At 38.4% G+C, this 15861-nt stretch overlaps 2 protein-coding genes across 5 annotated transcripts; one reads left to right on the forward strand and one right to left on the reverse strand.

Moving 5' to 3' along the window:
* Window positions 1–673: 673 nt before the first annotated feature.
* On the reverse strand, window positions 674–7732 carry tial1 (TIA1 cytotoxic granule-associated RNA binding protein-like 1). 4 transcript variants are annotated; one of them, XM_016536655.1, is made up of 12 exons: window positions 7563–7730; window positions 6654–6750; window positions 6254–6352; window positions 6066–6120; window positions 5887–5974; window positions 3753–3828; window positions 3321–3429; window positions 3134–3229; window positions 2948–3032; window positions 1360–1483; window positions 1066–1205; window positions 674–972 (listed from the first exon to the last, which is right to left on the reverse strand). In XM_016536655.1, exons 1-12 carry the CDS (start codon window positions 7589–7591, stop codon window positions 858–860), a joined length of 1113 nt encoding a protein of 370 aa, XP_016392141.1. In that variant the 5' UTR covers window positions 7592–7730; the 3' UTR covers window positions 674–857. The 4 variants fall into 4 exon arrangements, with proteins under 4 accessions (XP_016392141.1, XP_016392140.1, XP_016392139.1 ...); XM_016536654.1 differs by having other exon boundaries at window positions 6254–6400; XM_016536653.1 differs by having other exon boundaries at window positions 6254–6403.
* Window positions 7733–8618: 886 nt separating this feature from the next.
* Window positions 8619–15861, forward strand: LOC107726946 (BAG family molecular chaperone regulator 3-like). Its single transcript, XM_016536644.1, has 4 exons — window positions 8619–8913; window positions 11575–11883; window positions 13400–13693; window positions 13784–15861. The coding sequence occupies exons 1-4, from the start codon at window positions 8722–8724 to the stop codon at window positions 14468–14470; spliced, it is 1482 nt and encodes a 493-aa protein (XP_016392130.1). The 5' UTR covers window positions 8619–8721; the 3' UTR covers window positions 14471–15861.

The raw sequence follows: 15861 nt of genomic DNA on the forward strand, positions 1-15861 counted from the left end.
TGCAAAAGTCGTCAAGTAGAGCGCATGCTTTGAAACCCTTATTCCAGGCCAAGATATCAAAAGATATTTACAGGTATGGCCATTATGACCCTTTCTCCATAGTGAACGGGAGAGATTTCACTGTCTGTAAATTGGAGTAAAAAGATACATTATACACACGGTATCAAAGAGCTCTAGTATTGGAGGAGAACGGGGAGCTAATGTGGATTAAATATACACCACTGCACATAGAAATTCATTTACAAGACACAGGTCCAATGAACCCCCAAAAAGTGCCTTTACTTACATTTGTTTGCCAAGTCAGAAAGCAGAATGAAAGTTTTTTTTTGTTGCTGTTTGATGTGTTTTTGTACAACATTTAAAGTCCATACTGTAATGAACAAGCAAATGCATGATCAGCTATTTAGGAAGAGAGAAAAAAAAAAAAAAAAAAAAGGCTGTCAAGGTTAACTTAAAATACACAAAAGGTTGCGGCTTAGTTCAAAAAACCATTTACACCACAGGCTTTCTGCAATGTACCTGTGAAGTTCCTGAAGCTGGGATTTAAGGGAAAATCAGCAACTTTCCTCAAGATATGCAGTAAAAAAAGGGTGGGGGGCAAGAGATACAATACATCTGCTCCAATTCCACTAAAACAGGAACAAATCTTGTGAATGATTTCAGATTTCCATTGAAGGAGCTCATCTCAATTGCCTCTTTAATCTAAATTTGAATCTTTACAATAAAGCAATTCCTGCTTCAGATCCAAAGCTTGTAGGGAAAAAGATGATGTGCACCTATCAGTCTTTAGCAACCCTCCCTATGAGAGCAGGATCTAAAGAAGTGAGAGCCGTGTGTTATGAAGAACCAAGGTCAGATCACTGTGTCTGGTATCCAGCCATGCCAAAGTTAGCCTGGTTCATCACTGGGCCAGGCTGAGCCTGAGAGGGTTGCGTCCCAAAACCTCCCATCCAGGCCGGGGACTGTGATTGTCTGGAACAACAAAAAGTGGGTGTAAACATACCCACAAGTTCTGCATAGGTACAACATGATAGATTACATACATAGAAATACATGAAAACTCACTCTACACCAAATCCTTGCTGATTCCATGTTTGCCCGTACATTCCATAGGACGGCACTTGCCAGCCATTCGTCATGTACTGACCGTATTGTTGAGGATTGCCGTACACTTGATTCCAGTGTCCCCACTGACTGTACTCCATCTGTGAATGCAGCATCAAGAACTTGCGCTTAACTTGTGCGTCTAGGTGAAAAAAACACACACTGGCCTGATTTAAACAATGTCTGTATGGGAAGGATTTAATAACACATTAAAATGAGATTATGGTAATTATAAAGCAAATTCACAAGAATTACCGGCTGGACATTTTTGGCCATGTCAGGTGACTCTTTGCCCCAGTAGCACTTCACAACATGACCTTCGATGGTGGTTCCATTCACTGAGACGATGGCATGAGCAGCACTTTCATGAGAGGAGAACCTGAGAGAAAATGATGCTGGTGTATGAAGAAATGTGAAGAACACAGCAATCCTATTGTTTACAAAAAAATTAGGACTGTCTTTGTCACCATGTGGCTAACTAAATCTTGACGCTCCCTTTAAAAATAACAAATCTATAACACAACAGAAATAATACAGAAACTAGAAACATTTCTTATTATTAACAATGTAAAAAACAGTTGTGCTGCTTATTATTTTTAAAGAAACTGATACTTTTTTCAGGGTCCTTGAATAGAAAGGTCAAAAGAACAGCATTTACTTAAAATAAAAATCTTTTGTAACATTATACATGACTGATCAATTTAATGTGTCTTTGCTCTTTAAAAAAAAAAAAAAAATTACTGACCACAGACTTTTGAACATTTGATTTTTTTCAAAGCCTTAGATGTGTAACAAGACTAAGAGCATGACTGATTTTTTTTTTTGCTGCCCGCTGTTGGGAAAACAGTGAAATATTAGGCTGACATTTGGCCTTTTCAATTTCAGTATTTTGCATTTTCCATCACTACATTCTTACTATTATTATGTACAAATGGTATATAATGAGATTCATTATAATTAATTAATTAATTAAGAGATTTCTTTGGAAATGGTGGTGGTTGAGGAGATTCTCCGTTTCTATGTAAAGTGCTTTGAGTGCCCAGAAAAGCGCTATATAAATGTAAGGAATTATTATTATTATAATAAGTCATCAGCCACTCTGCTCTCTAGATATCAGCCCTTACTAGGAACCATTAAAGGGTTAGTTCACCCAAAAATGAAAATTCTGTCATTAATTACTCACCCTCGTGTTGTTCCAAACCATAAGACCTTCGTTCATCTTCGGAACACAATTTAAGATATTTTTGATGAAACCTGAGGGCTCTCTGACCCTCCCATAGACAGCAAGGTAACTACCACGTTCAAGGTCCAGAAAAGTACCATGATGATTGACAAAGTAGTCCTGTGACGTCATTACACCGGATCTGGGTCAGCGCCGCCACAAGCTCGCGTCATGATACTGTCGTGAACGTGCGTACAAAGTGACGAAGTAGAGACGAAAATGTGGAATAAAGTCGTTATTTTTGTTTTCTTTGCGCAAAAAAATATTCTCGTAGCTTCGTAACTTTACAGTTGAACCACTGATGTCACACGGACTACTTTGTCGATCATCTTGGTACTTTTCTGGACCTTGAACGTGGTAGTTACCTTGCTGTCTATGGGAGGGTCAGAGAGCCCTCAGATTTCATCAAAAATATCTTAAATTGTGTTCCGAAGATGAACGACGGTCTTACATGTTTCGAACAACGCGAGGGGGAGTAATTAATGACAGAATTTTGGGGTGAACTAATCCTTTAATGTCTTGCAATATGGTGCTTCCACAATATTTTACATTACACACAGACTGTGGACAGACTGTTTCTTAAATATAAGAAAACTAAAAACAGGAATAGCTGAATGATACCTGACAAAAGAATAACCCTTCTCTGGAAAAACTCTGATCTCCATTATCTGCCCGAAAGGAGAAAACGTCTGTCGCATAAGGTGTTCTGTTTGAAGAGAACAGTATAAGTCACATGACAATGCACTAAGAGTGAGCATGCATACTCATACTCAGAACGGGAAAGTAAAAGGGCAAGTGCAGATGTACCTGTGAGACCTGACTGAATGCCACCGCAGTACACTGTGCAGTTCTGAGGACTCGACTGGTTCACCACCTCATCAAATCTCAGCTGCTTGGAGCTGTCTGAAATTTTACCAATTCAGTCATGGTAATTCAGCTCAACTCTAAAGGTGGTAAACAAATAAAAGACAGAGTGGATCAAAATCTGGCTTACTGTCTTGCACACTCTTGGGGGCTGGAGGTTTGCGAGTTGCCCAGTTAGTCCGGATTTGCCGTCCACCAAGCCACTGACCCCCCATGTGTACTATGGCATTCTCAGCATCCTAGAAAAGAAGAAACGACAGATTTAACAAACAAACAAACAAATGTAAACTTAAAAGCAAAACAAAAATATAATCTCACAGCAACACTTCTAGTCTTTCATTAGTTCCTCTGTATAATTAGGAACTACCCACATAAATGTCCTAGTTTGCTTTTAATTACTACTACTAAACTGACTAAAATCTTACACTCAAACAGAAAACAACTCTTAACAGTATGACTCATTCCAGTAGGCTGAATATCTGTAATACTACAGCTATAATATGAAATGTAGTAAACAGAAATAGAATAACCTTCACTCTGTGTTCCTGTACTGGAGCCTTACCAGTTTGTTATAGAAGGACACAAATCCATACCCCTTTGATTTCCCTGTTGTCATATCCTTCACCACTCGTGCATCCCTGCAAGAAAAACGTAACGACGGAAAAGTCAGTCCGCTGATGGCTTGCTAGAGGATCTCAAAAAGAAAGGAACCACACACACTGTACTGTACTGAGAGACACTGTCATAAATAAGTTGCTCTAAAAAATCTTTACACTAACAACTTCTGCATAATATTCTCTTGATTACTGGTACTTTAAAAAATATATATGAAATAAAAAACAAGTACAAAGTCATGCAACCTACACTACTGCATGTATATTTAAAAGCTCCTGCAAAGATTTCAACTTTTCCTGTGACAACATAATGATCCAATCTTCATCTTAATCACTAGTACTTAATCTCTCATATCATCAATGTCATTACCATGCATTCCTAACTTCAACAGCTGTTTCTAATTCTACTCAAGAGTACATAGAAATATCACAAGAGAAAAAGGAATTAAACGGCATACATGGCCTGTTAACAGATTTCTTTATTTTTCCTGGTCAATTCTTTACCACCAATATGGAGTTTGGGAAGCTGCAAATTTCGAGAAATTAACATTTTCAGAATTTTAGGAGAATCAAACTATCAACACAACTAGGAAAACCATCATAAAACAATTTGTACAAGCAAATATTCATGAATTATCTGAGGTTTGTTAAAAGTCTACACTACGTCAGCGTTAATAGGAAAATACTGCAGTATACAAATATGAAAAGCAAAGAGTAAATAGAAAAAAATCTACATCTGAGTTCCCAGAGTGCACAGTTCCTTGCTGTTAGCCTTCAAGCTCCTGTCCAATCCTATGAGCATTTCTGTAAAATAACCAGAGCTCTATTAACTGACACTCAGAGCTAAAGGAGACTTTTGCAGAGTATCAGTGTATCATGTTTTTTGTGTTGAGAACTAAAAATGTTACTTTTTAGGTAAATCAAAACTACTTACCAATTTCGGAAAAGCAGTGGAGATTAGTGATGAAAATGTTTTTAAGGTGCACTTTAGATCGATCCAGAGACACAATATTGACTATACTGCCTTGTGCTTGCTGATAATACCCATTATGGGACTATTAAAATCATCAATGCAATTAAAGGGGGGTAAGCGATTTCTGGTAGCCAATGTTGACATTTGAAATCACCAAAACAAACACGCCCCTACCCCAAAAGGGTCTCGCCCCTATTTTGATAGCTCCGCCCCACACATACATACGCAACCCAGGCAACGATTAGTTCTGTGAAACAAAGCAAAACCAATGTTACACACCGTGACGGCACGGCAAGACACGACAAATCCCCGAAAGAAAACTGCTGCTGCGTTCTATTCATGACGTATTGACACAAATTTCAAATGATTTTCAACGGTCGCTTTGTCGCGTCCAGTGTACTAGACAGACTTTAGCTGTTGCGGCGCAAACACGGTGTTACTCACCTGTGGAGAAGAAACAAAGCAACCTCGCCGTCCGATCGCAGGCCTCCGCTCCTTGAGTTCTCTCCAGCGCTGGAAAGCTGATCTGATATTTACACGGCTCCTACTTCTTGCCTTAAGCCTTCTTTTGTTCCGCAGACGTTTTCCTCTTTTGTTTTTTATCCGCCATCTCTAACTTTCTGTCGCTCGGCTCGGCTAATGTCCGTCCTGTGCACCGAAGGCTCTCTGCTCCACATCAAGTTTGTTTTTCTATTCGACCCGAATCAGTTTTCTAAAGCGTTTTTGAAAAATCGCTTACCCCACCTTTAAATATTAAATTTAAACCAAAATTATGGTCTCTAAAACACTGACATCCTATTCTCAACTGCTGTGACAAACCTGTAGACATCTAAGTGTTTTATATAAAGGTTTCATTACTGACAGAAATGTGACAAAATGTGCTAATCCCAGCACAAATGACAAATGTAAAATAAATGTTTATCTTTGAATCAATTTCTTAGCAAAATTAGTAAAAATATTTTTAAATAAATAAAAACCTTTGAAACAGTTTCCATGGTTTTAGGAAAACAGGGGTTAAAAAAAACTATATATCGATTACCACATACCACCACTTGACATTATTCAGACAAAATGCATTCCACTAAAGGGTGTGACTTCTGGGAACTTACGAGATTTTCCCAAAGGGTGCAAATGCAGCTCTGATGTCATCGGTTGTGATCTCAGGGCTCAAATCTCCCACAAAAACATGAAAGTGATCTACAGAAGAATGACATTTAACACGTTACTACATTTAAGAAAATCTAACCTGAAAAAACAACCACTATATACATATTACAAAAGAACTTACTGGATGTGTCTTTCTTCTGACTGCTAGGAGTGGTCGCCCAATTTACCTTGACTTCCTGTTAATAAAATATACCACTTGAAGGCATTATCTTTGGAAATATGATATTCTGGGTGCAATACTTCACAATAAACATCAAACCACACTCATCTTGTTATACTTGTCTAATGAAACAATGCCACAAGATATACCTTTCCCAAAATCTTCCTTCCGTTCATGGCGGCCAAAGCAGCTGCAGCGTCTCTGTATTCAAAGAACTCCACAAAGCAATACGGATCATTGCTAGTATGCTGCAAAACAGAAAATCCAATAGAGTTCACCTTCCTGCTGCTATCGGACTGCTGAGAAGAAAAGCCAGGAAAATATATTATTGCAAAGTCATGGGTATTATGTGGAAGACTGTTTAATATTTTCTGTCGTCATTTGGTGTGATTTTAAGAAAATGTCTAGGATAATTTTAAAAGCAAATTTATTCCAAATATAAATGCTAATGTAGAGTTTGACAGGCATTTCCACACAAAGCCATTTTCACTGAACAACTAAAGAACATTTCAGAGAACATTTGAATTGTAATTTGTGATGGATGTTTACCTCTGTTATCATTTTACAACTTTTACATGGCCCAATCTGAGTAAACAACTGAAGGATCAAGTTCTCTGTTACATCTCTTGAAAGATTCCCCACATAGCTGAAAATACAGAAAAAACATTAAAAAGATATAAACAGTAATTACAGATTGACCACGTAATTCAAGAACATAATATCACATAAGATTCTTTTGCATTTTAATCAGATCATCTACTTCAGATGTTTTCCAAAAAAGGTGTATTTATACATGAGCCAGGCATTGATCTGACAGCCCCTTTACGCCCAAATGACCTCAGGACGGGAACACACATTACTAAACTACTGAAACTATGTGCGACAGTTAAACAAAGAGCTATTTCACGAGAGATTTTTATCCTACATTGTAATACCAAACACAAAATTCATACTTCTAGAGAAGACGGCAGGCCTGAGATTAGATAACAGGCCTTTACTGAAACAGCAGACAATGACATACTCGTTCAAACACATTGACACTAGATATGATGGTTTATTGGTGTACATATTAAACCCATATACCATAACCTATGAAATACAATTCAAATGTAGCTATGCTCTTTATATTTGCCTTGCATTTAATTGTTTTGATGAATAGCAGGTTTGATTAATTAGCCGCTAGCTTAGCTTAAGCATGCTACGGCTACAGATGTTTCCCACAATTGCCGGAAAAATAGGAAAGCTTTTCGATCTTTCTGCTGTAAGGAAGGTGAAATAATGACTGACCGAAACTCTACCTATTATAAGCAGTGATTACTAACAGCACATGATGTCAAAAACGTTGGTAGGACGTCGTTTTTGGAGCTAACGTTAGCTGTTAGAAGTGTGTCAGTAGTGCTGTAGACTGAGCGGTTCTTCACTGAGCACTTGACAGGGTTTGTGTTTTCAGCTACTTACAGGGTTTTGGGGTGGCTCTCGTCTTCCATTCTTGAATGCCGGAAGGAGTGCTATCAAAACTTGTTTTCAGTATCTCAGATGTAGTTTATTTTTAGGCTGAACAACACTGGACTGGTGTTACTTTCAATCTTGAGTAGAAAATGGCGGAACCTGACTAGTCAGGAAGACAGTCACTGCGCATGCGCAGAAGTAGCCGGTTTTGGAGGGCGATGGATCTGACGGGAAAGGAGAGTTTGGCAAAATCAGTGTTTGTGTAAATGCATGTCTGAATATATCATGTATCACAGGTATCTTACTTGATTATATGACCTTGCAGGTTATGTATTGGTATGCTTTCATTCAGCCTATTTTATTTGTTTTAGTGACCACTTGTTAGAGCTCCAATGAATATCTGTCTTTCTTTGGCAAGAAGTAACATATTGGCAGGGCACGCAGATATAGAGACGCACTGAACCCAGGTAATATTTTTGTGATTATTAGTGTACTGATTATACTGCAGAAATATTATTCAGAAATGAACATGTATTTTCCCCCATGTGTATTGTGATAGAAAATTTAAATTGTTGCAATGTTTTGTTAATATTGTGTGTGCGCGCCCGCACATCTGCTAAATTGTTTTATTTTTAGTATTACATTTTATAAATTATTATATTTCACATATAGAAATATCCAGGAATTTGACTTCCCACGATTAGCAGTGACACAAATATGGTTTCAGTCCCCAAAAAATGTTTTGTATTAATAATTTACATTATTTCATTGTATTAAAAATGACAGATTACTCTATTTCATATATAGATACAACCCAGGGATTATGCTGCCTCCTCAAATAATTTCGGATTGTAGAAGCAAAATGGAAAGAAGATAAAACAGGTTTTCCTTGAAATGTATCAATACTGACTGTCTTTACGTTAAAAGAGCAACAAGTGTGCTCGGTCTAATAAACCGGAGGGGGAGGCGATTCAAGTATCAGAGAGGATCTGTGTCTGGACAGTCAAGGGGTAATAAATAATTTTTGGTCACACACGTGGGCGTCACAGTGAACCCTCAGCTAGAACTTTCTCGGTAGTCTTCAGAGGGACCTTGCTGCTTCGAGAAATCCGTCCCCGTTTACAGTACGTCATCAAACGGACCCTTAAAAGCGTCTGTAGCGGCTGTAATGGCACAATATTCGGGAGCGAAGCAATATCAGAGTATGAAAACACTGTCTCCAGTCGAAACGATGGCAACTAACGATCCTCTACCACCTGGGTGGGAGATCAAAATTGACCCGCAGACAGGTTGGCCGTTTTTTGTGGATCACAACAATCGCACAACGACGTGGAATGATCCGAGGCATGACACGAAAAAGGTAAGGTAGATATTGATTGTGCTTTTGGAAGTTGCGCTGTCAAACGCGAGCGTTTTTCAGGCGATCTTACAAATGCAGATCAACATATGAGGTGTGTTTTATAGACTAGTTTGGGCATTATGGCATTTTAGAGTGTGTTTCATCGAAAAAGACAGTTTTGTTGAGTGCGTAGGCTACGATCCCACTCAGTACATCCACATCGTACTTGATCAGACACTGTCTACGGTAGAGGAGCCACGCACTTGATATTCGCCGAAGCTCGCGCGTGAATCGCAGTCACCTCTGTGGAAATAGCGCTTCGCGTGCATTTGAACGGCCTGACGGCATATACACGGGCGAAATATATTAGTGTGATGATCTCAGCTGAAGTGATTAGTGTGTGACGCACTGCAGTCATATGTGAGAGTGTTAGAACGACTCCACAATGTTTATTTAAAGGCTCGAGAACCACGCACACTGCGCTTGTTCTCCACATCCCTGGAACCGCACAGCACTAACGCGTCCCTCAAAGTTTCCCTTACATGGGATTTCAGAAAGATCCACCCACTCACCGATTCTGTCATTCCCAATGAATGGGCTTGAAAGTTACAAACTGGAAGTGTCAAACTGTTCTCCGCACATCAGGTTCAGGGAGTCAAAAATGTGGGGGGGAACACGAGGGCTTGCCAGTTGGCATCTTTCATTAGATAGATCAACACTTGTCCGAAGTTAGTGTCACCAAAAATCTGCTGGAAAGACAGCTGCCAGGAGATAAACTGAGCGCTACTCTTGGCTTCTGTCAAAAAAAAAAAAAAAAAAGCAGAGGTCACGAGGTCATATACGCTAACCAGTCACTATTCTCTGTTTAGCATCTTGGTTTTTAATCCGTTTAGTAAAACTACATTGTAAACCTTAAATCATACATCTTTGACCTTTTTCAGGCCCAGGACTCAGATGTGTTGCATTTTAAGCTTGTCCAATAATAACATGCATATATTGCCATATTAATGTGCTTGTATATTTAGACCTGTACAAGACATTATATTTGAATTTGGGAAGGAAAATGAAACGAGTAGCTGAACTTCAGCTTCTTAACTTTAGCATTTAGTATAAGTTTAGCTTGTAACTTGGCGACATTTCAGTGGAATTTCGTGAGCAAAAAATTCCATTGCCAACTTTTGGTAGTGTAGCAATTAATGAAGCTGTCGCTTTCAAACGGAGCGGCTTTCTGTTGGTCAACGCAATGAATCATGTGACCAAACTGATCATGAGCGAAATCTGCACGGGAAGCTTTTTCGCAATTCCAATTGAAATGACTGGATTTCTCTTGCGAAGTTTTCGCAGAGCCAACATTAGATGTGACCATCTCTTCATTCAGGAATAATTGCCTCCCTGTCTTAAATGATGTAGCTGCTTTGCTGTTTCAACATCAGAATAGGTGTTTCTTGATGATTTGTTAGGGATTTTATCTCTTTTGATGTTTGTTGTGTCTGTGTAACTCTGATTTACATTGAGTAAGGGAGGCCCTCCCCCTCACAAAGAGTATTTTAAGACACAGTGTCAACAGCACAGGAACCCATTGAAAAATGCTACATAGAGTGAGTCATGGCGTTAGAATCGACAGCATACAGAGTATATCCTGTAAGCCAATGCCATCGCTTAACAGTTGCTGTGCACAGTGAGTTTTTACCCACTCATGTTTCATGTTTGTTCCTGGACTGCCTCGTCATTGAGAGAGGGCGGACTGACGTTTGCGTGTCAAACAGATGAGGAGAGAAGACGCGAGACACGTTCAAATTGAGTGTTACATTTATGTATTGAATTGAAGCAGTGACTGAATCCCCTAGCATGTTGGTTGGTTGCCTGCAATAACGTTTAATATCATTTTACATTAGGCAGATTTACAACGGGTGGAATTCGCATGTAACTGAGTGTGACTAGTTGTAAAAGCCTACAACTTGACAGTGATGTGACGCTAATAGGAAAAATGTAGCAGGTGTAAAATACTGTTAATCAACACATAATGTGTCATATAGAGTATCTATGTCTAATAGAAGAGTGACTTTTAGTTAAAAAATGTGTGTCATCATAACTGATAATACAGGAGTTTGAATATTAGACATTGTGCTTGTTAGTAATGCTCCATTTCACTCTTTATGTTTGTCAAAGTTTAGCTAACTCCCAAAAGTTTGTCCCCATTGTGGCTGAGTGTGATGTATACTGTTTAACAATACCATTATTTCATTTTACAGTTCAGATTAATCATCGGAAAGATGATCTAGCTCCTGATTTTATGGGATTATTTCACAAAAACATCTACATACCATTATCTCTGGCTTGTTTTTAATATTTTAATATTCTAAAAGTCATTGGTGCAAGTAAAAATATTTTGTTTATGCTGTCTGTAATGCCATTGTTGATAATTTGAGCTTTTTCAATAACCCAGCCAACCACATGCTTTAGTTATTTGCCTTCTCCTGCAAAACAATTTAGCATATAGCTACTACATACTTGAGCAAAGCCGGACTGAAGAGCATCATCAGAAGTGACGTTGTCGATTAGACGTATGATGCAGAATATTTTGTCTCATCATTACTTGAGGATACAACAATCGTGAATACAAATAATGAGATCATTTTGAATAGATCTTTCAATCCTTTTTTTTTTTCTTCTTTTTTTCAGATTTTTTCAAATGGCCCCTCTATGTCCCCTGAGTCTCCTCAGGACATGCACAAATCCTTTATTCAAGAGATGAGGCAACCAATGCTACGCCAGGACTACATCCCCATCCCAGTCTCCCATGAAAACACTGAACCCAGGCTGCAGCAGTATCCGAGTTTCTCCTACATCCACCCAGCAGTGCAGCAAAGTTTGAGAACAGATGGACGTACACCTTCCCCGACCCCAGCATCCCACTGTCGGCCTAGATCTCCAGTGCAGGCCCCATCGGAAGCATGTTTGTCTTGCTCACCTGCTTTACACGGGCCTGAGGTAAGACCAATAGGAATTGTATTTCTCTATTAGACATGGCAGTCTCTGTCGGGCTATGGATTCATTATGAAAGAATTGCATGAATTCATGTTTGCTTCTGGAGGTTTTATTTATAAGTTTTCATTGGGCCCTGCCCCTGTGTTTTCTTTTCAAAGTTTAAAAAATTGAGTTTAAAGGGATAGTTCACCCCAAAATGAAAATTATGTCATTAATTATTCACCCTCACGTCGTTCCAAATCCGTAAGACCTCCGTTCATCTTCGGAACACAAATTAAGATATTTTTGATGGAATCTGAGAGCTCTCTGACCCTCCATAGACAGCAACGCAACTGAAATGTTCCCAGACAGAAAGGGATCAAGGACATCGGTAAAACAGTCCATGTGACATCAGTGGCTCAACTTCAATTTTGCGAAGCTACGAGAATACTTTTTGTGCGCAAAGAAAACAAAAATGACGACTTTATTCAACAATTCTTCTCCCCCGAGTTACTGTCTTCCGCCATTTTGGAGAGTATCACAACGCATACGCACGCTTTACCCTAAGTGTAAACAACGCTGATTACGCCGATTACGTTCATGCGCACGCTTTTCCCCCTTAACGTAAATGTATTAAAATTGTCAGATTACGTTCTTGGGTACTCTCCAAAATGGCAGAAGACATAACTCGGGGGAGAAGAATTGTTAAATAATTTGTTATTTTTGTTTTCTTTGCGCACAAAAAGTATTCTCGTAGCTTCACAAATTTGAAGTTGAACCACTGATGTCACATGGACTGTTTTACCGTTGTCCTTGCTACGTTTCTGTCTGGGAACATTTCAGTTGTGTTGCTGTCTATGAAGGGTCAGAGAGATCTCGGATTCCATCAAAAATATCTTAATTTGTGTTCCGAAGAAGAACGAAGGTCTTATGGGTTTTGAACGACATGAGGGTGAGTAATTATTGACAATTTTCATTTTGGGGTGAACTAACTCTTTAATAGGTTGCTGAAAAATGATGGCTGCTAAAAGTTGCAATATAAACACATTATTGCTGAATATGTTCTGTCTGTATTTACTGTGGCACTTCACATTGGTTTGTCTACCCTTGCCCACATTTTGAATTTTCAAAATAAGTTTATTAAATAGTGTTTTATTTTGTATCTTGTTAATTTATTTTAATAAAATATATATATACTTGTATGTATATGTGTGTGTGTATATATATTTATTTTGTTATGTTTATTATTATTATTATATTTTTTTTTTTTATTTGATCAAAAATGCAGTAAAAGCAGAAATATTGTGCAATATTTTTTTATCTAAAGTGACTTACAAAAGTCAAAGAGCCAACAATAGTAGTAATACTTGAAATAGATTTTTTAAAATATCTTTACTGTCATTTGATCAATTTATTGCTTGCTCGCTGAATAAAAGTTTTTTTAATTTTTTTTAATATATTATTTATCCCAAACCTTTGAATGCTAGTGTATAAATTTCTGGCTATTTCCAAAATCAAACTGTATTTTTATGTGCATCAGGTTCATCAACCACAGGGCACACACCAACAAATGAGTGGCCTTCATCAACAGCCCCGACCTAGCAATACAGGTCTCCGGGTGGGCTACATCCCCATTCCAGTGATCCACGAGGGTGTAGGGGGCGCCTCACAATCCCAGCCTAGCCAAAGTTCTCATCCCATGCGAGAAAAAATGCCAATCTACCGTGAACAAGTGCCCATTCAGATTCAACAGAATCGAGCTGCCAGTTCCATCTCGGTCCCCTTACTGGCCCAGTCACCAGTCATGTCTCAGCTCATGGGAGAGAGACCCCAGGTACGTGTGTTATTTATTAATAGGTACTGATTTACTTAAGCTCAAGCCATTAATGTTTATCAACTAAAGAGAATATGTTACCATTGCCAGGTCCAGCAACACATTGGACACGCAGCAATATCACCTAAAACTGAACAACCAGTTGAAGAAATTGTCAGAGCGCCTGCATTTGAGATTCCCATTCAAAGAGTTCGTGATATTCCTCAGCAAATACATCATCAGCCAGTACAACCGCAACAACAACAACCTACACAAGCACCTCAGCCAAAAGCACAACAACCCATACCACAGTCACCGCAGGTATCGGAGACATCCAATATTACCATACAGTTTCCTCCAGCACCAGAACCCCAAGAAACCGCTGCCCCTCAAACACCTCAAGAGGTCCTACCCCCACAAGTCCAGCCTGAGGAGACTCCAGAACAAGATCTGAGCCACCCAGGACTGATCAAAGTGCAGCAGATATTGGAACGTGTGGAGAAACTGGCACAAGATGTGAAAAGTTTCGATGGGAAGAAGAATGATAAAAGATACATGATGCTGGAAGAGATGTTGACCAAAGAACTTCTGGCTCTGGACTCGGTAGACCCTGAAGGTCGCCCAGATGTGCGTCAGGCTCGGAGGGATGGCGTCCGCAGAGTTCAAACCATTCTAGATGAACTGGAGATGTTTGGAGAGCCGACAGAAAGGCTGGCTGGTGACACGTACCCCGAGGCGAAAGGAGAGCTGAGTATGATTGACCAGGCAAACACAGAGAAGGTTAAGGAGATTTCATAATTGCACAAAGAAGGCACAAATTTGAGAAGAACACTAATCAAATCCCCATTCTTGTTTTTACTTGCGCAATTATTATTAGTTGCATGCATGAATAATTGAAGTTTTCTGTTGGAAATGATCTAACGTGATTTGTTTACTGAGTGCAATCATGTGTGCTGTTATGTGATGCTGCTGTTGTCGAATCTCACCATGCCAGTGTCTTGTAGCAAAAGACATAGTGGTGACAAGTTATATTCAAAAACACATGAAAACGAGGCCTTTTACCAGAAGAAAGTATTTTAACATTCAAAAAGTATCTTTTGTACCATGTTGAATGAATGAATGATAAAATGTTTTTGAATATTCCTTAAGAAGTTGTTAATGAAGTAGTGGGATGTCATATTTTAAAAAATTTCATGTGTGGGCTACAAAAAATATAAAGGCATTAATTTTAATTTTGGCATATGGGAAGGTATATATATATATATATATATATGCCTTTTAAATATATAACCATTTGAACATCATGCAGGAGAATAATTCATTGTTGAAAGTGAGCTTTGCTGACAGAATTCCCTATGATGTTTGAATGCTTGTTAGTATTATTATTTGTTGAATGACAGTGGACAGTGATACAAATGATGATATATTTTTATTCTATTTTTTCTGTGCCAAAATGAAAATTTCCAGTATTAAGAATGTTCACTTAAGAATGTTCAAATGTTGAATCTAAAAAAACTTGCTGAATATATGGTCGCCTTATGATTAAGGTGCTGGTTTTTTAAAGCAGCCAGGGTCAGTCCAAAGTTATGGTGATCTATGAACTCGAAAGGTACCAAAATCATCCCATTTTATTAACATTGTGCCCTTGAGGAAGGCAACTTAAACACTTGCTCTAAGTGACTAGAAATTAGTGTACCAAAAATGACTTTGTATAATGTGTCAGCTCAGTTCAGTTTAAAACAAAGTGCTATGTCTCACATGACTGTTGTGAGACCTTTTTTTTATCTTAATGACCTGTTACTGACTCTGACTCTGATATCGTACTAATACTGCGAACAAAACCAGTTTCTAAGTCTGTTTTGTGAAATAGTATGCAATGTTCAGTGTTCACAGCTTGGTTATTTGCAGTTTGTTAAAATGTCGACATGATATGGTGACATAAGCATGACTGCAAATACAATATAATAAAGCACTTTGCTTACATGAAGTTGCATACTTTTTTTTCTTCGAAAATGTACAAACTTTATGAAGAAACAAACAAGATAACTACTGCTTGGACCATCCAATGTCTTATAAGATATTATTCTACAGTGTTTACAGTATTAAGACTTTGTCAGCATAAAAAATAAGAATAATGTAATATCATCTGTTTCTAAGAATTATAGTAAACAACAATATTTACAAACAAA

This window comes from Sinocyclocheilus rhinocerous, unplaced genomic scaffold (genome assembly GCF_001515625.1).
Source record: "Sinocyclocheilus rhinocerous isolate Xijiao unplaced genomic scaffold, SAMN03320098_v1.1 scaffold1868, whole genome shotgun sequence".
Lineage (NCBI taxonomy): Eukaryota > Metazoa > Chordata > Actinopteri > Cypriniformes > Cyprinidae > Sinocyclocheilus > Sinocyclocheilus rhinocerous.

Bases quoted from the DNA above. Each gene is read 5' to 3' on its own strand.
- tial1 (XM_016536653.1), bottom strand. From the start codon at position 7,591: ATGGAAGACGAGAGCCACCCCAAAACCCT. The intron at 3,230-3,320 runs GTAAGCCAGATT...GTAAAATTTCAG, and splicing joins CCCCAAGAGTGTGCAAGACA to ACAGCTCCAAGCAGCTGAGA. The intron at 3,033-3,133 runs GTACATCTGCAC...CTCTTCAAACAG, and splicing joins CATTCAGTCAGGTCTCACAG to AACACCTTATGCGACAGACG.
- LOC107726946 (XM_016536644.1), top strand. From the start codon at position 8,722: ATGGCACAATATTCGGGAGCGAAGCAATATCAGAGTATGAAAACACTG. The intron at 8,914-11,574 runs GTAAGGTAGATA...TCTTTTTTTCAG, and splicing joins CGAGGCATGACACGAAAAAG to ATTTTTTCAAATGGCCCCTC. The intron at 13,694-13,783 runs GTACGTGTGTTA...TACCATTGCCAG, and splicing joins TCATGGGAGAGAGACCCCAG to GTCCAGCAACACATTGGACA.